Raw genomic sequence first — 25657 nt, forward strand, 5'->3', positions numbered from 1 at the left:
GCATGAGTAGGAGTCCGCTTGTCAGAGCAGGGAAGAGCATCCTGGGTGGAGGAATGGTAGGCGCGAAGGCACAGAAGCGTGAAGAATCGTAGGGAAGCCTGTGGGAATGACTGATGTGTGGGGTGCAGAGTGTGAGCCGTGGAGGGTGGGTTGGGAGGGAGGCGGGAAAGGGCTCGGACTGTGGGAAATGAGGAGGCCCGGGAGCCTCTTAAGCAGGAGACGACCAGATCAGATGAAGGGTGTTCTCCTTGGCTGCTTTGTGGAGTACAGCATGGAGAGAGGGCTGGGAAAAAGAGAGGAAGCTCAAGGCTCCAAGAAGCCTTAGGAGATGACATGAAGTCTAAGTTGATGACAGCAAACAGGGAGCAGGAGAAAGACATAAGATATTAACCCATTGCATTGATGAGCTACTTGAGGCCCAGAGAAGGGACCAGGTATGTAATAAATCGTTCTCACACTAACTTCTTCGGGTATAAAATCCAGAGGCCAGTTGAGACGTTTTGCAGTCCATTTTCCCTATTTCTGCAGTCACATGGGCTAGTGGGCTGAAAAGATATATGAGCTTCATTTCCATTTAAATTGAAATAAGACATGTCAAAGGTGGCTTGATAATTACTGCCTGGAACAACAGCCAGGAAGTATAGTGTCGGTACTTGCGGTACAGATAATTTTTGCATTTGAGACTTAATTATGTTGATATAATTATTCTTCTGTCAGGAAAATCAGGTGGCACAGATATGTCATATTTGAGTTTGAGCAGAAAAATGAAATGCCTTTTTTCTTTTTTCTTTTTCCCTCCAAGAAGCAGTTTGGGTGGGTGACTCTGGGAAGTCAGGAGCAGGGTGTTTGGAGTTCAGCTCAGGTCAGGATGTCTGTCTTCAGCTGGCGGCTTTGTGGGCGCCCGTGGGTGTCAGCCTGGAGGCGGTTGGGCTCTAGGGACAGTCCTGCTGTGTCCCTGACTGAAGATGCTGTGTCATGAGTCCCAGGCTGAGGGTGGTTTTAGGGCTGGGAAGCTAGAGCTGTAAGGAACTTTAGAGAAGGTTTTTTTTTCATTTTATTTAGTTTTGTTTTATTTGTAAACCTTGTGATGTAATGACTCACAGCAGAGTTGCACACAGCTCAAAGCGGGACCCCCCACCCCCATATTTCCTCATCCCACTGACCCAAGAAACCCTCAGCCAATCCGCTCTGTGCCTGCTAAGGAGGCTCTGCCCTCCAGCACTCCCCACCCATCAGGAGAAACTTGGAACCCCCAAAACCAAGTACAGAGCCCTCTCCTCACCATTGGAGCCCCAGTCCATGGCAGCATTCTTATTCAGTTAGCGGGAGCCAGTGTTCAAGCGAACACAGCTTATCCAGAGTGTATGAGCTAGAGAACAGAGAGAGGAAAGCACTTTCTATTATTATTATTATTATTATTATTATATCCTCACCCGAGAACATGTTTTCATTGATTTTAGAGAGGGGGTAGAGAGAAGCATTGATGTGAAAGAATAAAAAGAAAAGCATTGATTGTTTGCCTCTCATATACATCCCAATCAGAAACCGAACCCGCAGCTCAGGCATGTGCTCCGACAGGGAATCGAACCCAATGGCAACCCTTTGGTGCATGGAACACCACTCCATGCAACTGAGCCACAGAGCCAGGGCGAGGAAAGTATTTTCTTATAGAGAGAGGACCTGGGTAGGAAGTTCGGCCTCTGCCACCCAGCGGCCCAGCAACTTTGCCCATGTGGCTTCCTGCCCAGAGCCTCGGTTTGGACCCTTGATACATGGTGTGTTGTCCACAGATGTTTATGTAATGTCTGAAAGTGCACAGCAAATACACACACCTTAGACTTTCTGCAGGCCAAATCATTACCACCTAGATTTTAAACAGCCCAGAATTGCCTAAACATTAGCCTTGCAGAAAGCTTTAAAGGCCCTCAGGCAATAGCTGGGGGCGTTTTAAAACAATCAGAAAAATGAGATGGGAAAGGAAAGACTGCACTCAGGCGCCGCAGCCCCCAAGCTCTTCTGTGCTGAGATAACGGAGAAGCCTGGCAGGGCCAGCTGGCGGGGTGGGGCAGGGGCTCCAAGGCCCCCTGCTTGTTTGCACAGCAAACCCCGTTCTGCCTTTAACATAAAGCCATTTTACCCGAGTGTGTGTATCTCTTACACTCATAGGCAGAAATGAACAGAGGATGGAAATAGAGCAAAATGTTGTCATTACAAGTGGTCGTCCCCATAAAATGGACTTAAGAGTAATTTTTTATTTTTTTGCCATTTTCCTTATTTTCTAACTTCTCTACAGTACACCGTATTAGAACCAGAAAGCAAAAGCACAGTTGTGTGTCACATAATGACGTTTCAGTGACCAATGGATCCCACATGTGACAGTGGTCCCATATGATTACAATGGAGCGGGAAAATTCTTATCATCTAGTGTTGTCATAGCCTAGTGACCTCGTGGCTGTCCTGACATCGTAGCGCAGTGCGTTACTCACATGCCGTGGTGACACTCTTATAAGCAAAGCTATTGCACTGCTGGTCCGGGAAGAGTATAGTGCAGTACGTCATACTTGATAACAAATGACTATTTACTGTACTGGACTTTCTGTCATTATTCTAGTGCACTCTTTCTACTTTTAAAAATGTTTGCTGTGAGCCCTGGCTGATGTAGCTCAGTGGACTGAGTGCTGGCCTATAAACCAAAGGGTCGCCAGTTCAATTCCCAGTCAGGGCACATGCCTGTGTTGTAGGCCAGGTCCCTAGTTGGGGGCTCACAAGAGGCAATCATACATTGATGTTTCTCTCCCTCTCCTTCCCCTCTCTAAAAATAAATAAAATCGTTTAAAAAAAAAAATCCCTGGCTGCTGTGGCTCAGTGGATTGAGCGTCGGCCTGCGAAACAAGTGTCGCTGGTTCAATTCCCAGTCAGGGCACATGACTAGGATGCACGTCAGGTCCCCAGTTGGGGGCGCGAGTGAGAGGCAACCACACAGTGATGTTTCTCTCTCTCTCTTTCCCCTTTCCCCTCTCCCTAAAAATAAATAAATAAACAAATAAATTATATAAGTAAGTAAATAAAAATGTTTGCTGTAAACAGTGTGATGTGTTCTGCTGGCAGCTGCCTAAACATCCAGTGTTTACCACGGCTCTCGATTGCATCGTTTTCTCTTGTGCTCAGTTTGATCTCGTGTGCGTTGTATAAAACCTGCTGTACAAGCTGGTAGCCTAGGAGCAATAAGCCAGCCCAGGGAGACCTGGCGTGCAGTAGACTAGTCCATCTAGGTGTGTGTAAGTGCACCGTGTGATGCTCACGCAGAGACAGGCTCACCTAAGGACACGCTTCTCAGAAGTAAGGGGCCCATGACTGTAGTAGTGTTTAAAAGAAAAAAGATCACGTGGTGTCTTATTAGTTTGTTAGGGCTTTGGTGACAAAGTACTGCAAACTGGGTCATTTGGGAAACCAGAATTTTATCGTCTCACCGTCCTGGAGGCCAGGAGTCTGACCTCAGGATGTGGGCAGGGCCGTGCTCCTCGGACGGCACTAGGGAAGGGGCTGCCCCACGCGTCTGTCCTCAGTCCCGGGGCTTGGCTGGCAAACTTTGATGTCCCTTGGCTGGTAGGTGCGTCACTCCTATCCTCCATCTACATGCGACGCTCTCTCCATGCTTCTTCACGTCACCTTCCCTCTCTGCATCCAAATTTCCCTCTTCTTATAAGGACACAAGTCCTGTTGGATTCGGGCCCACTTTGATGACCTCATTTTAACTTGAGGACCTCTGTAAAGACCTTCTCTTCAAATACAGTTACATTCTGAGGGACTAGGGTTAGGGTTTAACCACTGGGGTGGAGGCAAGGGCGAAGACACAATTCAGTCCATTAACAGATGTGTTCCTAGAAATGGGAAAACGTTCAGTGAGGCCCAGGGTTTTTCTCTGAGGGTCGGGGTGGACTTGACGTGGGGTGTATATATGAAGAACTGTAGTGTGACAGTGGTAGCCAGCTTCCAGATTTGATGTTTTGCAAAAAAACTGCACCAGACGCAATGCATGAGTAGGTGCATCATTCTGATGAAGCTGCCAATCACCAGTTGCCCAGAGCTGTGGCCTTCTGAATCATCCAAACAGTCTCTGTGGAGGAATGTTCAAGCTTAATGCAAAATCTGATGCAGATGCATTGCTCTGCTCACTCATTCATTTTGAGTGCGACAGACATACAGTACCATGCTCACTCGATAGCATCTACCACCCTCACTGACTAGTACAGTGAAGGCGTCACTGTTCACGCATGCACATTACAGTCCATTCTCCTTGGCTGCCAGGTTACGTCAATGTCACACGAACTGTTCTCATTATAGTAACAATGGCTGAACTTTTTCTGGCCAGACTTCGTATGTTACTAGAAAAGTGTGCCTATCTTTCATGTACAGTTTGATAAATTTTTACGAACTGAAAACACCCTTGTCTGTCTTTAATAATGAAGCCTGGATTGAGCCCAGATGTTTTTGTGCTTGCTTGGTGCCAGTAATTCTGGTCGCTCTCAGATCCATTCCTGCCCCTTCTCTGCTCTCCTCAGACTTGCAGGAAACCATGTTCACCAGCTGCTTTCTGGTAGGTTCAGCCAACGACAGGCAGTGAAGGACAGATGAAAGACAGGAGGACAGAAGCCAGAGTGTTTCTCCCTCTCTTGTACCATCTCAAGGGGGATCCCTGGCAGCAGCTGAGCCTCTGTAATTCCAGGTCCCATCAGGGACCCCGTCCTCCATGATGCCAGCTCCCACCCAGCAGCCCTGTTGAGGTTTCACCTCCCACTGAGTGGCCCAATGTCTTTGCTTTTCCTCCCAGCCCTCGGTTGGCAGTGCCTTCCTGCTGTTGATAATCCATTTTTCCTTATCATTCCCATCACCTGGATAGCTAATTCCTGATATTAAATTCCTTTGGTTGAATGATCTAGAGTGATTTCGATTTCCCTGACCGATACAGGCTCCTTGGAGGCATTGCATTAAACTCTTCTTGCTTCGACAACAACAAAATAAGCGTTAGGTTCTGAGGCTTTATTTTCTGAAAAAGGAGGCAATCCTCATTAAACAATATCCACAGACATCATATTTTTGGAGTCTACTTAGAAAGAAGGAAATGGTAACGTTCATTATGTGTCAAGTACGTGCCCTTGTGTTAGGTATACCAGATGTACATTATTTCATTTGTCCCTTGCAATAACCTTCTACCAGAAAATAATACTGTCATTTCAACGGATGAGGAACTGGAAACAAGAAAGGATTAGTAACGCTTCAGAATTCACACAGGTGCTTCAGGGCTCATCTTGTTCGAAAGCCACTGCTTCTCCAGCTGCTTCCCTGTGGTTAGTCTGCACCTGCCCTGGGCCACCCACCAGGGTCTCTCCCTAAGTGTTGTGGGCTGCGGCTCCCTTTAATTCCATGGAGTACTCACCAATTTTCAAGGAGAAATGCCCCCAAAAGACTAATACATGTGTTATTTGAGGGTTCAGGAGGATTGAGATCATTGAAAGGGTGGCCGAGTTGAGAGTTCCCATTGATCCTGGGAGATGGAACGCAGGGCACCCTGGTCGCTGGCCCAGGTTGCCCGGGCCTGTGCAGTGATCGATTAGGCATGCCTGCCACTGGTGAAGAAAGGGTGGGGGGAGTCAGGTCTTCACTGGCCCTTTGCAAATAGGCAGGTCTGATCTTCAGTCTGCCTGGCACTGTCTAGCTGTGTGACTTCGGGACCTTCGATGAGTCTCTCTGTGTCTATTACATCACAAAAAGAGACTATAAAAACAACGAACTTGCAGGGTGAATGTGAAGAAAGAAGATAGGACCTTGGATAGAGATGACCATGTTTTTCCCAGTTCCTTGGCCTGCTGGAGGTGGGGCTCTTTTTCAGTCTTAAATAAGAGAATTTGGTGCATACTTTTAGGTTTTCTAATGGGCTCCTCAACTCTCCCCTTTCCCAAAATGATGCTGAATACTCCCTGCTAATGCTTATTTCATTGCTAAGATAGCCTTGAACTCTAACCAGGACAAAGTTCACGAGACTTTTATTTTTCCCCAAAGCCTCATTTCTCCCAGGCATGTGACCTTTGGACGATTTGAATGAGAGAGTGGCAGCTCCTTATAATCTTTCTTTGGAGACACAGGTATCTTTGGATGAAGCAGGAGCAACTAGAGGCAAAGGAGGGAAGAGCTGTGGGCTGGGTTCCAGAGACCTGGGACCACCTCTGGATCAGCATGTCTTGGTCACATGTCCCTGGACAAGTGAGAACCTCTCTGAGACTCAGCCTGCCCATCTGTAAAATGGGGATAGTAAGGCTATCAAGGCAGCCTTGAGAGGTAGACGGAACAGGGACTGCTCCTTGTAGCCTCAGAGAGAAATAAAGTCTTATATTTCTTAGCTTTCTGAAAATAAAAGTCATTCGTATTCTTTGCAGAATATCTGGAGAAGTATAAAAAAGGAAAATAAAAATCGCCTGATATCTTACCACACCGAGACAAGCACTCTGCTGTTGCTCTAATGTAATATTCTCGAATTACCTTTTATGTGTTTATATAGCACTTGATTTTGAGCCTTTTTAAAAAGAATTGCATGAGATAAGTTATTTTAAACATTTAGCAGAGCACACCTGTGAGAATTATAAATAAATATATTCATTGATTAATTCAAGACACTTATTAAACCTGAGTCAGACTAGGAACATTTGTGTGTATCTATATATAGATATAGGCGCATACACATGCATACATATATATTTATAATATTATATGTGTGTGTGATTCTTTTTTTTGCACCAGGCTCTGTAACATGAAGTTTCTATTTGTCTTTACTCCACCAGAAAAAAATAAAAATAACAAGATGAATTTTCATCATGTTTTGGGGGTGTTTTGACATCTATAATATAAACATGTAAAATTAACTTTGGGAGGTCTTGGTGGGGTTGGGGGTCACCTTGCAAGGTTGGAGAGGCGACCTCCAGAGGCTTAGAAACTGACATGAAATTCTTTGCATCTGCAGATAGGAGAGGGGCTCTGAAGATGGAGCTGCCCCGGGCAGAGAAAGCAAACAATAGTTTTAAATATTAGCCTCTAATTGAACACCACAAGAGGAGATGATTTTAATTGCAGCCACTAATTATCGTATGAACTGTTCCCCACCCAGGCAGCCCTCTGAAGCGTGCTCCAGGGGGAGCTACGTGAGAGTTCAGCATGGTTAATGATTCTCTCAAGCAGGGCTGGGAGGCCAGCAAGTGCGCATGCTACATATTATCGCATTGATCTCTGCACACATGGTGTATACTTAGTATGCATTAGTAGCGAGTGTGTGTGATGCCCTTACCTCTCCTTCACTCCCCACTGAGAGTCACATAGTAACAGCATTCATTCGATCCCCAGACATGCACTGACTGCCTGCTATGTGCTGGGCACCGGCAATGGCCATGCAAGAATATAAGCTCCGTGGAAGTTAGGATTTTGTCTCTCTATATCATCTGAGACTAGATCAGTACTGGCACCTCGTAGGTGCTCAATAAGTGATTATTGAATGAATGAATGAATGAATGAATGGTATAGATGGTCCCCGACTTACGATGATTTGGCTTACAATTTTTTGACTTTATGGTGGCGTGAAAGCGATATGCATCCAAGTAGAAATTGTACTTGGAATTTCAAATTTGATCTTTTTCTGGACTAGCAACAGGCAACAGGCAGTACAATACTCTTGTGATGCTGGGCAGCTGCAACTCCTGGTCAGCCATGTGATCACAGGGGTGAACAATGACACTCTACGGTGTATGTGTTGCTGGTGTTTTGGGGGTATCATGCTTTGTGTTTTGCATCCCATCATGCCTACAAAGAGCCCACCCGTGCCTCCTGCTTCTGGTGAGAAGAGGAAGGCAATTACACCTGCACCTTGTTTTATGATGGGGTTACTGGCAATGTAAGTGTCGTGGGAGCATTTAAGGTGGGCTAGGCTAAGTTGTGCTGCCCAGCAGGTTAGGTGTGTTACATAAATGCATTCCGACTTACAATATTTTCAACTTATGACGGGTTTATCAGGGTGTAACCCTATCTAATGTTGAAGAGCATCTGTATATGAATATATATAATGAATATATAATATGTATTAGTATGTTGTGTTTCTATAGCAGTATATATATATATATATCACTATATTATAGCTATAGATTAATATGGGCATATGGTATATTTATTATACTTCTACTATATCCCAGGTCTGTCCAGAAGGTATCCAGCCATGTAATATGAAAAATAGAGACATTTATTGAAAAAGATACAAGAAACATTGTACACAGGACAATGATGTCTCAGTCCCCTTCAAAGTAGGCACCTTGGGACCTCACACAGTTCTCCCAGTCGCCATCAGCTGCCCCATCGTATTTTCCTGAGTCTCATCAATGGTCTGAAATCTCTTCCCTTTCAAAGGTGATTTTAGTTTTGAAAAAGTCAGAAGTCACAGGGCGCCAAATCTGGGCTATAGGGGGGCTGAGTCACCTGGGTGATTTATATTTCGTCAAAAAACTGTATGAGTGGGTGTGTTGTAATGAAGCTGCCAATCACCAGTTGCCCATAGCTACAGCCTTCTGAGTCATCCAAGAGTTTCCTTGAAGGAATGTTCAAGCTTAAAGCAAAATTGGATACAGATGCATTGCCCTACTCACTCAGTCATTTTGAATGTGACAGCCACACAGTACACATGCTCACTCAATGGCATCTACCACCCCTCTGACTAGTACAGTGAACTTGTCATTGTTCATGTATGTGCATTCCAGTCCATTCTCCTTGGCTGCCAGGTTACATTGATGTCACGCAAGCCATTCTTGTTACATTAACAACGGCTGGATTTTTTCCAGACAGACCTCGTACATTTTACTACCTAAATAGTCATATCCTAATGCTCCCCTACCCACTGCCATCCCCCCAGAACATGGACACACTTCTCAGTGTTACAGGTGTCCAAGGAGAGAGAATGACGGAAAAGACCGAGCTCACACCTGGCTTGAGACACAACCGTGTTTGCACGCAGCTCTCGTGACCCAGTCCTGAGCTTTGTTAGTCAGATGTCATGGCAGGTGGAAGAAGCCAGACTCCAGGCCTGCAGGGGGTGCCTCCCTGTGTTCCCTTCTCCTATGTACCCCTCCGTGTCTACTGAGTGGTCTGTGGATGGGGCCTTGTTCTGTCTGCCCCACGGACACTGGAATACTGCATCCATATTGACTACTGATGTGGTCTCTGTAATCAGCGGACTCTATTTGGTTTTCGAGTTGAAGCAGGAAAGGTTTGCTGATTACTGATTACACAGACTCTGAGTTTCCCAAATCCGTCTCCTTGGGGTGTTCCCCCTGAGCCTGGTGCGAGTCCCCTGGCAGACAGAGAATGGGACTCAGAGGGCAAGGGGGCATGGTGGAGCGCGAGGTCCCCTGAACCCCACCCTCGGTCCATGTATCCTCATCTGTGGATGGTTTCCTTGCTCTCAATGCTCCCTTTTCTGTCTAGCTAACACATCCTCTATGCTGCTCTTGCTTTCCACCCTTGACTCTCCTCCTCAGGATATTGAAAAAGCCTTGCAACCAGAGTCCCGCATTCCAGCCTTTTTTATTGGCTGAGTGACATTGGCAAAGCTCCTCAGTGACGTGGGGACACCCGCCCAATTGCTCCACATTCTCCTCTGATAATTAAATGATAATAATGCCCCTGTTGGTCAAGCCTTTCTTCTCTGCCAAGCGTGAAGGGGGCTACTACTTCCTGCTTTTATCCATGGGGGTCAGAGAAGTTGAGGCACCTGCTGCAGGTCACACAGCCAGTGAGCAGTAGAAGTGGGATTCGAAGCTGGGCATCCTGGCTCCAGAGACTACTTTCGCTTCCATGATATTTTGGGTTTGACCCATCACAGGTCCCTGTCCTCTGCCCACCTGTTTAGTCCAGCCCAGGGCCACCCGTCCCTGAGACAGCACTGCACTGGCCCTATCCTTCGTCCACCAGGAAGCCCTTTAGAGCTGAGACTGTAGGCCCTCATGGCTCCCTCCACATGACATTGACCCAGACATCATTCACCAGGCACAGCTCGGAGGGGACGTCTGGGCTCTTTTCTCATCACTCAGTACGAGTGGCCTAAACACTTCTCACCCGAGAAGCTGAGACTTATCCAAGTCCCATCTCAGCTTTATGGTCTCATGGCCGCGAGTCCTCAAACAGGTTCTTTTGCTGCTCCGGCCCTCAGTTTCCTCACCTCTAAAACGAATACTCATGTGGACTTTGGATAGCATGTCTGTCTTATAAAGACACAGTACCCTGTCTCCTGGGAGACGGGGGCCACTTCCCAGGGACCTTGTCATCCTGGCCTGCTGGGAAGGAGCCAAGCTCATTCGAGAGCTCCTGTAGCTGCTGAAATTTCGTCCCCAGACACTTTCCTAGATGCTTTTATGAGCCCATGTGCTGGGGTCCTGGGGCAAGCACCCTCCTCCCTCGCCATTCCAGGATATATGCTACGTCCGGGGAGGGTCCGCTGGCCTCCCGTCCAGGGCCCTGCCCCAGGTGTCTGACTTTGTCAGCGCGGGGTGGAGATTTCATAGCTACTGTGCACTGCCACCCCCTACCACAGCACCCCTGCCCCTCTCCATGCCACCCCCATTCTGCTTTAGAATCACGGTCCTCCCGTCACAGCTTCACTTAATAAGCACAGTTCCTTGTTTCAGCTTGGCTCTGTTGAGACAGCCAGACTTACAGCATGGTAAACAGACAAGCCAATGTCCCAGGAGAACTGAGAGTCACTTGAATGGGGAGCAGCCCTGACTTGCACTGACGTGCACCTGTAGCCCCAGAAAGATCAAGAGGCTGGGGGATGGACAGAGCAGGGTTCACATTCCTTCTCTGCTCCGACCTGCCCCGACTGACTTTGCTGGCCTTGGTTTCCTCATCTGCAAGGGACAGGAAAATGATCCCAGGCTCAGAGAGGGACTGTGAACTGTACAAGGACACACTGCTAGTCAGTTAAATGAGGAGCTGGGAATTACACACAGATCTGACCCTAAATCCTTATATTTTCACCTCTCCACACTGATCATCATACATAGATGTGTGTGTTCCTTAAGACAACAGGCAATAAATTTACATAATTGGAACAGCTTACAAGAAAAAATCTTATGCATAAACCCTCTTCACCTCCACCAATAAATACTCTCAGCTCTCCAAGTGTTCTTCCAAGGGTGTGTTTGTTATTTGCATAGATATGGGCTATGATATTTCCCTGTTCTATACTGTTTGCTTAACATTATTTCATGGAAGCATGCCACGCTGCCACAATCCCTATTTCTGATGTTAATGTCTGCTAATGGCATCACAGTGACACGCTGTGGTTTCCCTCACGTTCCTAACATCTGGGTGATGAGGCGGCCTTCAGCTTGTCCATGTTATCAGACCTCACTGCTCCAAGCCACCCTCAGGTACAGAGCCTGGCTCTGCCTTTTCATTTCTTCCCGGTAGAATTAATTTCCAGAAGACAAGTTTCCAGGTTTAACTCAGGGTTTCTCAGACCAGGCGCTGTTGACATTTGGGCCAGGTCATTCTCGGGGGGGTGGGGGGTGGGCTGTCCTGTGCACTGCAGGGTGTGGGACAACATTCCTGGCCTCTACCCACTCAATGCCAGTAACACCCCCAAAGTTGTGACAACCCAGAATGCCTCTGCACATTGCCCAAAGTCCCCCGGGGGACATTCTCACCCTCAGTTGACAATCATTGAGTTAAAGGATAGGGGTGTGGAATGTGTCGCAAGTGGAAGTCCAAGATTTTCCAGGATCTGAGCAACCTCTGATTAGGATGGTGCCAGAGAGTGAAGGGACGAGCAATAAGAAGAGAGTCAGATGCACCAAGTCAGTTCCAGCAGCGCCATGAAGCCTTCTCCACTCTAGGCCTCAGTTTCTTGTCTGTGAAATGGGAGCAGTAAGAGTGCGCCCTTTGCCAGGCTCGTGAGGAGTGAGTGAGGTCGGGGGTGGGGAGCACCGGGCATAGCACTGGGCTCAGAAAACTCTCTGTAGTTGCCGGCAGTGTGGGCCTGCTCGGGCGTGAGCCCCGCTGGGCCTGCCACCTTTGCCTTTGCTGCCGCAGAGGACAGAAAGCTGGGCGGTGGGGTGGAGGTGACAGAAATGGAACCATTCTTGTTCTGCCCTTCCCGCACCCTCCCACTCCAGATCCATCCCTGGGGCACAGGCTCCGCCTCCGGAAGCCCCCGCGATGGCAGTGCCAGGAAACGATAATCGGTTCATGCCTTTACTCATCTGTCCAAGGTGTCCTGAGTGTTCACTTTGCCCCAGGCAGTGTGGCGGTGCAGGTCCCACATGGCTCTGGGGCCTGACAGCCTGGGTTTAGACCCCCAGAGTGGTTGAGCAAGCACTGTCCACGGGCCATCCCCTGAGGCCCTTATACATCCATTTTCCCTGTGAAATTCAGAGCATTCATCTAAGGGTTTGATAAGTCCACCCATAGAGAGAGGCTGTCATGGGGTACCCACCATGTTGATGGGTGCTCGCTAGGCTGAGCCTGGGGGCCGTCTCTTCCCCAGAGCACCCGTGGGTGCCGGGGGTTCTTGTCCAAGGCTGACGCGCACCTGTGGCCTCTGTCTCCAGGAGAAGTACGTGGAGGAGCTAGCAGCAATGAGACAAACCCTCCAGACAGACTTGGAGACGTCCATTCGGAGGATCGCTGACCTGCAGGCCGCCTTGGAGGAGGTGGCGTCCAGCGACAGTGACACAGAGAGGTAACCCGCCAGGGGCGCGGTGGGGCTGGGCGCAGTAGGTGGGCTGCACTCTGGGGAGCACTGTGGTCTTCAGTGGCCAGAAGACCCAGACGTGTTCGGGGGTGGGAGGTATCTGGCCGGCTCTGGTGAGCAGACAGGATGCCATCTTGCCCTGCTTGCCTAGTCTTTGGGGAGTGAGGCAGTCTAGGGGAGCGGCTGCAGAGGGACTCCACTGTGTGACCTTGGGCAAGTTACATGTCCAATCTGGGCCTAATTCCCTCGTCTGCAAAGTGGACATGATACTATTGGACAAACCACATCAAATTGCCAAGATTTGACCACTTTTGATCTACAGACTGGATGTTTTATACAGTCAGCCAACGACCCACCTCACAGGGTTATCAATGAGAGGGTTAAACGGGTTAATAGGCCAACGTCACTTAGAACGGTGCCTGCGGTGTGTAGGTGCTATAAGAGTGTAAGCCAAAAAAAAAACAAAAAAAAAACAAACAAAAAAAAATAATAAAAATAAAAATAAAAAAATAAAAAACAAACAAATGAATAAATAAATTATTTAAAAAATCTATCATATAAAAAAATAAAATAAAATAAAGAGTGTAAGCCATGTATCAGCAGAACAAGAAATCTTACAAAGGCGACAAATAACTTGAGGGTACAAGATGAGATGGCTGGTGACTGGTGAGACCACTCATAGTCAATGTCAGGGCTTCCTCCCTCCTCCGAAGACAGGCCACTCCTCAGCATCCTCACTCAAGTCTCAAGCTGCCAGGGGCCATGAGTGGGCTGCTTAGCTGGAAAGATGTTGAAGTGTCCTGGAGGGGCACACAGCTCCTGAAGGTGGTCTAAAGTGCCCTGTTCCCCAGGGCTGCCTTTGTGGCCTTGGCATCGTATTTCTCTGGAAATGACCACTGCCCGTCTGACTGCGGCATCTCTGCCCCCGTCCCAGCCTCTGCAGCAAAGCCTGGGCAGCGGGGAGAGATATTTGCTTTGCATTGCTTTGATAAGGAACAAGGTGCCTTAGCTTAAACTTCAGATGTGGTCCCCTCCCTACACCCCTGCGCACACCCGTGCAGGCTGCACCAGCCACCAATGCCTCCTGGTCTTCTTCTCAGGAGTCGGGGACGGTTCATGCTGCAGGCAGAACGATCAAGGATTAGCCATGGAGTGCAGCCTTCTTTGTTTTGCGCATGAGGATCCTGACCTCAGAGAAGTTCAAGGTCACACAGCAAATTGGCATTATACACTGAGTTAGAACCCAGCGCTGCTCAGTTTCCCATCGAGGACCTTTGCCTGTCACAGTCCTCTTAACAGGGTGGCCGCAGAGGCCAGCGGGTGGCTGCAGGGGCCAACAGCTGGCCTGTGGGAGATGGGGGCACAAGACTGGCAGTGAGGGACATAGGAAGAGTTGATGGCCTCTGTGCTTTAGCCTGTGGGGAGAACCAAGTGTCCACATTAGCGCTGACCATACCCAGTCAAGAAAAAAGACTGGAGGGGAACACGCCAACACTCTCATCCCAAGAGGGAAGCCATGACGGGTGACCTAAATTTCTGTTTTCTTCAAGCTTATTCCTATTTTCTAAAATTTCTGCAGTGAACAGGCACACACATACCCCCTAGCCATCCCAGCACCCGCTTTAGGAGATTTTGCTCACATAAGTGAAGTACTGTATACGGCTGATTAAAGAGTGGGAGCACATTCTTCCCTTGATGCAGGCCTGGGAGGGCCATAAGCTGCTCAGAGGCATGTAACCTCCAACTTTCCCACGCGGGTGTTCGTGCTCAGCATTGTTGCAGCTGAGATCCAGTAGCTCTCAAATCTCATGTTCTTGCCTCTAAGGAGAGGGCTTTGTCTAAAAAACCTCCAGTTTCTGCAAAAATGGCTTCCACGCGCATTCTGGGTATTTCCACCTCTCCCTGCTAATTTGTACAGCTGCCAAATTGCTGGTGAAATGGCAAATGCTGATGTCGCAGCTGCTCCCAGCTTGTGATTACATGGAGGGGTGTCCCGTCCGCCGCCCCCTCCTCCAGTTTTATTAGTGTCATGACAGAACTAATGTCTGTAATTACAAACCCCTATTGCTGATATTACGCACTCTATGCTTGGACTAGTTTTTCTATTAATAGAAATGCTAGAGCTTTTTGCATTCATTATAAAGGGAATTGATGGCTGTGTATGCTAGTGGTTTGGGGTGTTTTTTTTGGCCAACGAGCCAAACTTCTGAACCATTTTCACTTGCATAACAAGAGATTCCTTTTTGAATGAGCAAGAAAAGTTATAAAAATGACAAAATTGGAAAGGGGAAAAGAGGGACCGTGCTCGGGGGTGCGGGGACAGGCTGGGCAGACATTGTGACAAGAAGCCAGGCTCAGGTTCTCGCCTGGGCATTGAGATCACAGAGGCGAAAGCTCTGCAAATGAGCCGTCTGTTGCTATGTGGTCTATAGCGTACCTTTTCCAACGTAGATCCTTTTAAATTGGCTAAAGTTAGGCGGCGGCGAGACAGGTTGAAATACCTGGGCCTAACAAAGATTGCAGCTGCCCTTAAGGGCATAATTCTGAGTTAGTTTGTTTACTCGAGGGCCCAGGCTCTGGCCAGACTGTAAAGGCCACTGCTACTTAGCAGGACAGGCCCCGGGTGGCCCACCTCTCTGTATGCCCGGAGAAGGCACCCGAGAGAGAAGCGTGCCTCCCCTCCTCTCCTCCTTCTCCACCCTGCCTTCCACCACTTTCTCCTTCCCTCTCTCCCCCTTTCTTCCCCTGTTGAAGTGACTCACAGGAACCCATGGAATCCTCCAGTTCCTTGATGTGCCCCAGAACCCCTGATAGGATCAACAGCATAATTAGTGTGTCCTCTGTGAAATAAAAACACGGGCCTTCTTGTTCAAAATTCATTCAGAACTTGAAGACAATGGGAGCAGATCATGAAACCAAGCTCAGGCCTCTGGGTCAGGGCTGCGAGCCCGGAGAGCCAGCCCCGACCTCACGTGGTTCTAAGAAGCATGTCTTCACTCTCAGCGGGCCTTGGTCCTAGCTAACGGCCCTGTAACCTGGATTTAAAATTCACAAGGAGCATAGATTTCAGTAATAGCATAGGGATGGGGGAGGACTGGAAAGAACATTGCCTGCCAAGAAGTCTCAACACACTTAAGAGAATTAATAGTGTACAAGCCATGGTCTCCGGTCACAGCGCCATTCAGACAGTGGTCAATGGTAGAAAAGAAGTACGTGCATTGCTAGGTCGCAGGGCCACTGTCTGGAGCAGAGCTGCCAGCTCCGGCCCCAGGGCCCACCCATGCACTTCCCAGCCAGGCAGCCCTCACCGCGCTTCCCCCCCCCCCCCCATTGTCTTGTCACCTGGGCTGAGAGGTTTGGACACGGGAGCCGGGGCACCAGAGGGATTGGTCCGCAGCACTTCCTCGAACTGAGCTCTCAATTAGGATTCAAACCCACCCCGGGCAGACAGAGTGGGAGAGAGTGTCGCTTCAGCTGGAGGTGAGGTTCTTTGAGAGACTTGTTCAAATTATAAAAAGTCACATTTCCCCATGTTGGGAATTAGATCCGAGTGTAATAGGCCTCCTCGGCTGGAAACGCGGCTACGTGCTCAGAAAGCCAGGTGGGTGGTGGGGCAGCATTTAAATGCGTGCTGTCCTGCCCCAGAGCGCCACACGGTAACATGCATGGTGGCGGCCACCTTCTGAGATTAATGGGGAAATGCTTTAAGCGGTTACCCCAGGCCTGGAGCATGCTCATTAGTCACGGAGGGAGGGATGCGTCATCCCTGACAGACAGCCCCATCTATCCTGGCCCAGGGCCTGCGGTGGCTCTTCTGTCTCCTTGGCCAGTGGTTTGAGGTGGGGTGAGGGGAGTGTGGAGAGGTCAAGGGATGACCTCTGACTCCTGGGTCAGCTGGCAGTCTAGCCATTCCAGCTGGCCCAGTCTGGGATAATGTTCTAGCAGGCGTCCTCTATTGCTGTTTTGAGTTCAGTTGTTATTTTGCCAACATATACGTTTTCACTTGGCTGACATTGGGCTGAAGTGGGACAGGTAGACATAGCTGGGTCTATCCAAAGATGGCAGCTGCCATTGAGGGCCTACTTCTGAGTCGGTTTATTTATTCGTGGGCTCAGCCTCTGGCCAGACTGCAGGGCTTCCTGCTACTTAATGGGACAGGCTTTGGGGCTGCCCACATCTCTTTTCCTACAATTCTCTTACCTTCTAATTTGCTCTCCCCGTCTTGAGTAATTAGCATGCCCTAGAATTGAGGAAAAGCTTAAAGAATTCCTCCATTATTCTAACTAGGTTGATGTCTGCTGTCACATTCCAAATTAAACAGAGGACGCTGGTGTTTAAATGATGCCGCAGAGCCCAGCTGGCTTGCTCAGCGCCTTTGTAGCCTGCAAGGCCCGGATGCCCAGCTAGTGGGGTTCACGGGCAGCGAGAGCTCCAACTACTTTGCCTACTCTGGCCTTACAGGAAATAAATGGTAATTTTGATAACAGGCCCTCTTTCCTGAGGACTTGGTGCTAGGCTACGCAACCTACCCATTTGGCTTCTGTTGCTCTCTGCAACATTCTCTGAGGTTGGTACCATTACCACGTCAAGTTTACAGTGACAAACCAGGGCAGAGAAAAGTCAAGGAACTGGCCCCAGCACACACAGAAAGTGACAGGGTTGTGATTTGACTTCCAGGCTGACTCCATCACCCACACGTCTAACGATCAAGCTCTGCTGTTCTGTCAAACGTACCCCTTCTTCCCCCTTTCTCTTGTCAAGGTCTGTTTTCTCTGCCAAGTAACTGGCCCGTCATTCTGGTGAACTCATGTCTGTCATTCTGATGTGGGCCCAACACATTCATGTATTATTTCCCAGGCAATGTTTACATTCAGACTGGAGTTGGCTGGCAAAGACTCACCCTGAAGGAATATAACAGAAGACATTTAATTAATTGTCTTGCTCGTTCACAGTCCCCTGCCCACAAACGCCTGGCACAAGGTATTCTTTAAGAGCCACAAGCACCAAGGTGAGAAAAAGAGCCACTGAGTATACACATCAGGAGATGAAGGTCCAGGGTCAGGCACCCAGTCTCCCTGGGCCTCAGCCTGCCCACTCAGCAGATTCAAATCATCATCACCACCATCACCTTCACCACTACCACCACCATCATGATCATGATCATGATCATGACTGTCATCCTAACAGAGCACCTTCTGTGTTAAGACATCCGGCGTTATAGCAGGGAATAGGCAAGCTTGGCCGTGCTCATGGAGCTGATCCAGAGACTCTTTCTTCATATGGTGAAAGGCTCGGTAGGTCTCAAGCTCCCTCCTTTAGGGAGAATCCTCTTTTTCACACCAAAGCAAACTCCTAAATTCTAACTTAGGAAGGACTGCAGCCATCCTCTTTGATTGTCACGAGAGAGGAAGGTTTGGGGCTGAGCCCCATCCTACATCCCCCTCCCTGACCCCTTGGGAGCCCTCGTGAGATCTCCCAGAACTCAAGGGCTCATTGGATCCCGGTGCACCAACTCCAGCGCTGGCCACAGTCAATCATCCATGACCCGTAAAAAGCCCACCCAGTGGTGATTCTTCCCAGTCTGCTTCAACGCTTCTCAGAATCAGGAAGAATAAAGCAGCTGCCTCTGCTGAAAAGCCTCCTCCTTCTCCTCCCCTTAAACCTTCAGTCCAGACCACTTCAGAATAAAGGTGCTAAGTGCTTCCAGCATGTTCTCATACCATAAGTGGATGATGAGGTTTCCAGAAACCCTTCTTAACCTAGCCTCCATTTAAACATCCTCTGTTTTGTGGAGATATCCAAAATGGCAGTCAATCTGTGGTCCCAGCTGGACACCACGCTTGGTCTGGGTGGTGGTTCATCTTGGGCAGATAAATAGACTGCCTGGCAGGCCTTGACGTCCACCTCAGAGGTTCTGTGCCAATTCAGAGACACAGGTTCACAGGCAGCTGCAACCCGCACACAGATACTATAAAAATCTAGGGTTATTTTCAATAAGCATCCCTACCTGTATCTTTTTCTTTCTTTCATGGCTGGTTCCTTTTCAGAGTCACAGGCTCAGGTTGGGCTAATGATGATTGTTGATAATCTTATGTTCTCACAAGATCACCTCTTTAGGTGCTCCACCATCCCCCCCCCCCCCCCATGGTGATGAAGGATGGAACAGATCTTAATGGTGCCGTGATGTGTCAAACCTGCTGCCCACTCACTTGTCATGTAAAATATTGGTCTGGAAAACCCAGTTCTTCCTGTTCTGGCAGAAACCAGTACTGAAATTAGCTGCTGTAATAGAGTCTGGCAGGAACCAGAAGGCAAACTCCAAAGGAGCCAAATGAGGAAGCTTAATAAAGGGACTATTTACCCAGGTAATGGGCACAGTGTTGAGAAAATGAGAAAATGATGCCGAAGGAATGGTGCCGCTCCCTGGGGCTGACCACTCCTGGGAGCAAGAACCTCTGCTGGAATCCAGAGAAGGGAGGGAAGGGGAGAGAGACAGACAGACAGACAGAAGAAGTTATATAGGGAGAAATCCAAGAGAATGAATACCCCATCCTCCCTCTCTTCCCTCTGTCCCTCCAAACTGTCATCTGAGTTCCCCACTGGCTGACTCCACAGGGCAGGGAGCCCCTGCTGGGGCCCATACAGGTACAGGTCACACCCTGGGCACATTGCCAGGTGGAGAATGTGGAGTGAATTTGGACAAGTAAAGGGAAGACATCTGTACAACGGGACATTGAGAGGTTATGGGTCTGTAGCCTGTAGGGAAGGAGCCCTTGCAGAAAGGAGTGAATTTAAACACTGGGACCCCCCTGCCCCGCCACCATAGGGCTCATACTCATGGAGTCGGCTGGGGCGAATAGTGGTCACAAATTACCAGGAGCACGTGCCTTCATTAGTCCTATTGTGCTATAAAGACTTTCCTGGGCTGGGTTCAATTAAAGATTATTGTTCAGCCTAATGACATATGTGAGGAAGTAAGTGCCTGGCTGTCCAGCAGAGAGAGAGAGAGCTTCCTGCAGAGTTCAAAACGAGTTGCCCTAGGATTATGGAGACATCAGGGTGCCCAGGCAGCAGGACCTGTGGGCACAGCGTCTTTTATTCCATAATCATGGAATTCTGAGCCGGGGAAGGGGCCTGAAGCCCCCGCGCCATCATCATGGCTCCAGTACCACCCCTACTGCAGACAGTGCAGGCCAGTCCTCCCTGCTTGAGGGCACAAGGAACCTTGTTCCATGTGCAACTTGCCCTCTCTGTCTCTAAGAGGAGTGCCACACTGTTGATCTCGATGGCTCGGCCACAGGACCTTCAGTGCTTTTCTTTTTTCTCTGAGCATTTCAGAGATGTAGCCCTACTTACTCAAACCCCTCTGCTTTCAAGGGGCCTCGCCCACCACATTCTTAGCTCAGCTGGAACCAGAGTCCTTAACCTGGGGTCTGTGAACTGGTCAGTCGAGGGAAGGGGGTGTCCATGCATGGACTTTAGATGTAATACTGTGAGCCCTGAGACGTGGCACCAAAATTCAAGCTGGTGCGGTGCAGTGGGGGAGATGGAAGTTCTTGCTATACTCCTCATAACAGATTTTTGCAGGAGGCCCAGGACGCCTGCTCTCTGGGGCCCAAGGGCGTCCTAGCACTTGCATATAATTTCCAAGCCTTTAAGCCGGACAAGCCTCAGCCCATTGGTCCAAGTTCCTCATTTCACAAGTGGAGACACTGAGATCGGAGCAGGGAAGGGAGCAGGCCAAGGCCACACAACAAGGCCACTGGGACTCAGTTGCCTCATCTCTCAGTTGGGTATTTTCTGCAGCCTGGGTCCAGCAGAGCTTTAGAAAAGACTCAAGTCACTTCTGGAGACTCCCTTGCCTTTTACAGCTTCTAGAGGATTCCAACTTTCCTTGGCTTATAGCCACTTCCATCTTCAAAGCCAGGCATGTTGCACCTCAGACCATTTTTCCATTGCCACATCACCTTCCCTCTTGTCTGATTTGCTAGCACTCTCAAAGAACCAATGCCTTGCTTGTTGACAATAATGATACTATCAATAACAGTGGTACTGGTTGTACTTAGAGGAGTGGTAATGGTTACTACCTTTTAAGCAGCACTATCTATTTGCCAAGAACCATGATCTTTCTGAGGGTTATCTCATTTCATCTGCCCCACAACTCTGGAGGCTCAGAGAAGGCAAATGACTTGCCTAAGGTCGCACGATGGCAGAGGCTGGAAGAGGGACTCAAACCCAAGCTTGTCTAACATCAGAGACAGTGCTCTTCCCAAGCCCCAGGCAGCACAAGGGTAACAGACTCTTTCTCGTGCCTCCTTCTAGTGTCCAGACAACAGTGGATGGTGGCGGCAGAAAAGAGATGTAAGTTAACCCCGAGGAAAACTGAGCAACTTACAGGGAAGCCAGGAGGCAACCCCTGCCATTCTGTGTCCATTCTGCAGCGGGCACGTCCACGCCCTCTTTGGGAATTATCAGCAATGCCCATGAGAGCTTTGACCCCATAGTCATAGCATATGGCACTGGGGACATTGACCTGTCCAACTATTTTTAGATAAAGAGATGCTCAGGACTTATTATGTCACTGTCCTCCTCAAGCACCTTCAACAGCTCCCCATTACCTCAGAGTAGACTTTTCACATTGAAATTTGAGCCCTGCGCCTTCTGACCCTTACATCCTTCTCTACCTGGGACTCCTACTTTCCATATATCCATACTATGCCTTTTTATGACCTCCGTACCTATGCGTACACTGTTCCTTTGACCTAAAAGTCCTTTCTCCAGGCCCTAACCTTCAGATGAGATGTAGCTCAGCTGCCACTGTTTGATGCCTTCCCTGTGCCTCCAAGAAGCAAATCAGGGCTCCTCTTTATTGTCCTTAGAAGCTACCTTCTGTCCCACTCTATGGCATTGTTAATTTTCCCTTTTATTCCCTGATTGTTTATATGGATGTTACTCTGCTAGGATGGGTTCTCGATGACAAGGTCAATGTTGGGTTCATGTTTGTAGCTTCTTCCCATGGTGCGTGGCATAGAGTATTCTGTAAATAAATACATTTATATTTATCAGATATATATAGTGAGCAGATCAACCAGAAACAAAATAGTAATTGAGGCCCACGCAGAGCTGACCCTATGCTGCTTTCAGAATTAGGGGAGCAGAAAAGTAAGGGCTGTGTCCACAGAGATTCTGGCAAAGACAGTCAGAGAGTTAAGACCTTCATGCTTAACATACTCCATGAACATATCATTTGGTATAAAATGCAATGCCCAATTTACTTTAAAACCAGGGATGCCTCAACATCCATATTAGAGTGTTTATCTTCCCAAGGAAGGGCAGTGATCACTGGCATGGGCATTGGAACCAGAAGGACCAGGGTTTGCATCCCAACTTCATCATTAACTGGCTGGTGGTGACCTTGGCCAATACTCAAGCTGGCCTTTGCAAATCTCATTCTATCATCTGTATAAAGGAGACATCACCAGCTACCACCCCTCAGGGTTGGGGTTGTAAGAAATGATTGAAGATTTGCATGTACAGCACTTAGCACAATGCCTAGCTTTCATTAAGGGGTAACTGTCTAGTTATTGCTGTTATTGTGGTTGTCATCGTGGTAACAGTATCCTGCATTTGCTTCTAGAGATAACATCTCCCTCCTCAGCTCCCAGCCAGAGGGAAGTCTGCAGTCCTGGTTGAGTTGTACTCTGTCGCTGGCCACAGACACCATGAGGAGCCCCTCCCGACAGTCAGCCATCAGCAGCCCCATTCTCAGCCCCAGGTAAGAGTATCTCCTTGTTGCCTCTGGATGGCCAATGTCTCAAAGACTCTCAGACTATGCAGGTTGTTGTGCAGGCCACCCATTTCCTCTGGACTACGTGAGGACAATGAGCGTCCAGACAGTTTGAGATACGACCCTGCCACTTCCTAGGCAGGTCAGTTACCTTCTGAGCCTCACTTCCTCATCTGAAGAACAGGAAACAATTGTGTTCACTGCCCCAACAGTTGAAATGATGAGAACTTAATGCAGTTCTCCACAAGGCATGCTTTTCCAATGATTTGGAATAGCATGAGTGAACATGTTTTTAAATAGCTATGCATTTATTATAGTTGCCTTCTATCTAAAGCAAGTTCTTCTTGTTTTCCATGTGTAGATAGTTCTAGATTTAAAAATATTTATCAACATATTCAGCTAATTTTTTTTTTAAATGGTGAGTCAGGATAAAGACAGTTTGGATGATTTCTCCTTAGGAGATTTTAGTTTTGCTTGCATATCAGGCTTTTGTATTTTCCCTGCCACAGAGGGAGATGAATTACTTCATAGCCTGAGATGGGACCCGCACAGATCTATGGGGTTGCCCACAATAGGTTGTTCCAACAAAGGAGCCTTGGGATTCACCCTTAGCTGTAGGACTTCTGTCCATCTTCCCTCTTGCTTTTCAGTCCCGTTCCTCTCAGCTCATTTGCGTTTCCTTTTCAAGGGTGGCCCTCTTGTAATTGGGGGCTAATGACCATAAATCAGAAAGTATAGATTAAGCAGATGCGTAATTAAGATGAAATGCCTACTGCTCTGTGATACCAGCAGAATCAATGTGGTAAGACAGGAAAATCACAGAGAAATGGAGCAAGCCCAGACAACCCCTTGCCGACTTGAAATGTGTGCTCTCTGAAGCAGGGAGTTGTCTCTACAAAAAGAAGGGTGGAAGTGTACGCTAGCCTTTGGGGATGTTCGGTGAATGGCTGGTGGGCTCAGGGCTGCAGACCATCTTAGGCAGAAAGAGTTGATGTTGAAATGATTAAAGAGAGCCTCCAAGAATGGGGTGCATCTGGGGAGTTAATGAAAACAAGACGATCTGATTACTGCACTTAATTAATAACAAAGGCCTGTACAGAGAAGGAGCCATGTCCTCTGTTAACCCCAGATGATGAGGACCTTTTCTCTCCCGATAACTCAATACTTTTGTGTTTCCCTGTCAGCCAGTGTTAAGGCAACAGAAGCAGAACGGGAGGTGGCCAGAGCACAGTGTGAATGTTCATTAACATAATCTCCGAGTTTCATCATTATAACTGTATTAGGCGGCACGATAAGGAGCCTCAGCCCTTGGCTTACACTCTGTCAAGGGTTTGGCAGTCTGGGAGATGGGAGGTGGCTGTGGTTTTGGTACGTGGTCTGAAGTCAGAGAGTCTGGATTCCAACCCTGTATTTATTCCTCCGCAGCTGTGAGATTTGGGGCAGGTTGCTTAACTTCTCTGTTTGTGTTTCCTCATGAGTAAATCCAGGTTGTTGTCAAGGTTAATGAGATGGTTTGGAAGCCGGGCTTCATGCTGAGCCTGGTGTCTGGAAAGAGCTCGAGGAAATGAGCTGCTTTGTTAGTGTCAGGACTTACTTGATGCCAGAGGACCTCAAGGCAGACATCATTAGCCCCATGTTACAGAACAGGCATCTGAGACCCAGCTCCCATGGCCACTCCTCAGGCAGAGGCAGTCCTGAGCCTTCCCAGGCAGCCCTCTCCAGAGCCTCTTCCTCTGTTCTCTGTCCTCCCCTTCCAAGTCCTCGGTGTCCAGCTCAGTTAAGAGCAGAGGTGCCTGCACCAAGGACAGTGATGCAGGGGAGGACTGCAAGCTCCTTGTCTGCTTTCTTTATGTCACTGTCCCTAGGGCTGACACACAGTTGGTGTTCGATAAATGCTCGCTGAGAGACTGAGTGTAAGATCAAGGCTGAAGCAGAAATAATAACCATACTTGGTTATAGCTCAGCAACTACGCTTAATATTTCTGCTCCAGCCTTGATGTGACTCAGAGAGGGTTGGTGATTTGCTCAGTGTTCCACAGCAGGTAAGTGGAAGAGTCAGGATTTGAACCCAGGTTTCAGTTCCTCCAAAACCAGTATTTGTATTTGCCACACTGCATGGCTCGCTCACGTTTACCCAGGGGGTGGATCACTCATCAGGCAAAATTTGTTGGCAAAGAGCTGGCTTGTTATTAATATTAAAACTGCATAAGAGTTATTCAACATCCAACATTCATCCAAAAGATATTATTGAGTCCCTGCTGAGTGCCAGATCCGATGGTGTTAAGCCCTGAAATTTTTGAGCCCTGTCATTGGACTTAAGTTTACAATGTAAAGATTCTAGAACTTCTGAGTTGCTCATTACACAGATAGAGAAAACTGAGGTCTGCAGAAGGAAATATCTTAGCCAAGTTTATAGTAAGGATTGACCTAGAGTTCAGATGCCTTGACTTCCAGCTCTTTCTATTCATAGATTCACAAGTAATCCGTGGCTACATCCCCCTTTCAAGAACTTAAAATATAACTGAGAAGGTAAAAATTCCCTTGGCAAGCACTCCAATTTCAGCTCCCTTTTCAGCGGTATTAATCACCTTCAGTTTGGCATGTATCCTTCCATACCTTTCTCTATATGTTTATAAATATATATGTTCTTGTAGTAAATAATAGTGTATTCATAGGCTTTTTAAAAACGTAAGTGATAGGATGCAATATTACGTATATTTATGCTATACATAAATTCTTACCTTGTACTTCTTTCCCTCGACCATAGACTCTGGCAACCTTTTCTTATCACTACACCTAAGCCTATCACATTATTTTGAATTTCTATAAAATATCTTAAAGTTATGCCATTGTTTTTCAACTATAGCCTTCTTGTTTCACCTTTAGTTGCCTCCGGGTACTTGCTATTAACCCATAAGGCTTCAAAACACACACATCATTATGCACATGGGTCAGTGGTTCTCTGGGTCAAAGGGCATTTGCATTTTAAACTTGACCAGATACTAGCAGGTCACCCCAGTGTCCCTTCTGTGCAGTAGTAGACAATGAAACTTCTGTATCTCATCCCATATTATCGGGCACATCACAGA

The 25657-nt window shown here is 48.1% G+C and overlaps 1 protein-coding gene across 1 annotated transcript in view; it reads left to right on the plus strand.

Annotated features, from left to right (window-relative positions):
• MYO18B (myosin XVIIIB) overlaps nucleotides 1-25657 on the plus strand; it is a 219806-nt gene that overhangs the window by 179117 nt on the left and 15032 nt on the right. The window contains exons 40-42 of the mRNA XM_090257928.1: nucleotides 12639-12769; nucleotides 21104-21142; nucleotides 22419-22556. Of these exons, the coding sequence (XP_090114054.1) occupies nucleotides 12639-12769; nucleotides 21104-21142; nucleotides 22419-22556 (308 nt within the window). The remainder of the gene's footprint in view (nucleotides 1-12638; nucleotides 12770-21103; nucleotides 21143-22418; nucleotides 22557-25657) is intronic.

The sequence above is a fragment of the Furipterus horrens genome, unplaced genomic scaffold (genome assembly GCF_987537825.1).
Source record: "Furipterus horrens unplaced genomic scaffold, mFurHor1.1.pri manual_scaffold_11, whole genome shotgun sequence".
Lineage (NCBI taxonomy): Eukaryota > Metazoa > Chordata > Mammalia > Chiroptera > Furipteridae > Furipterus > Furipterus horrens.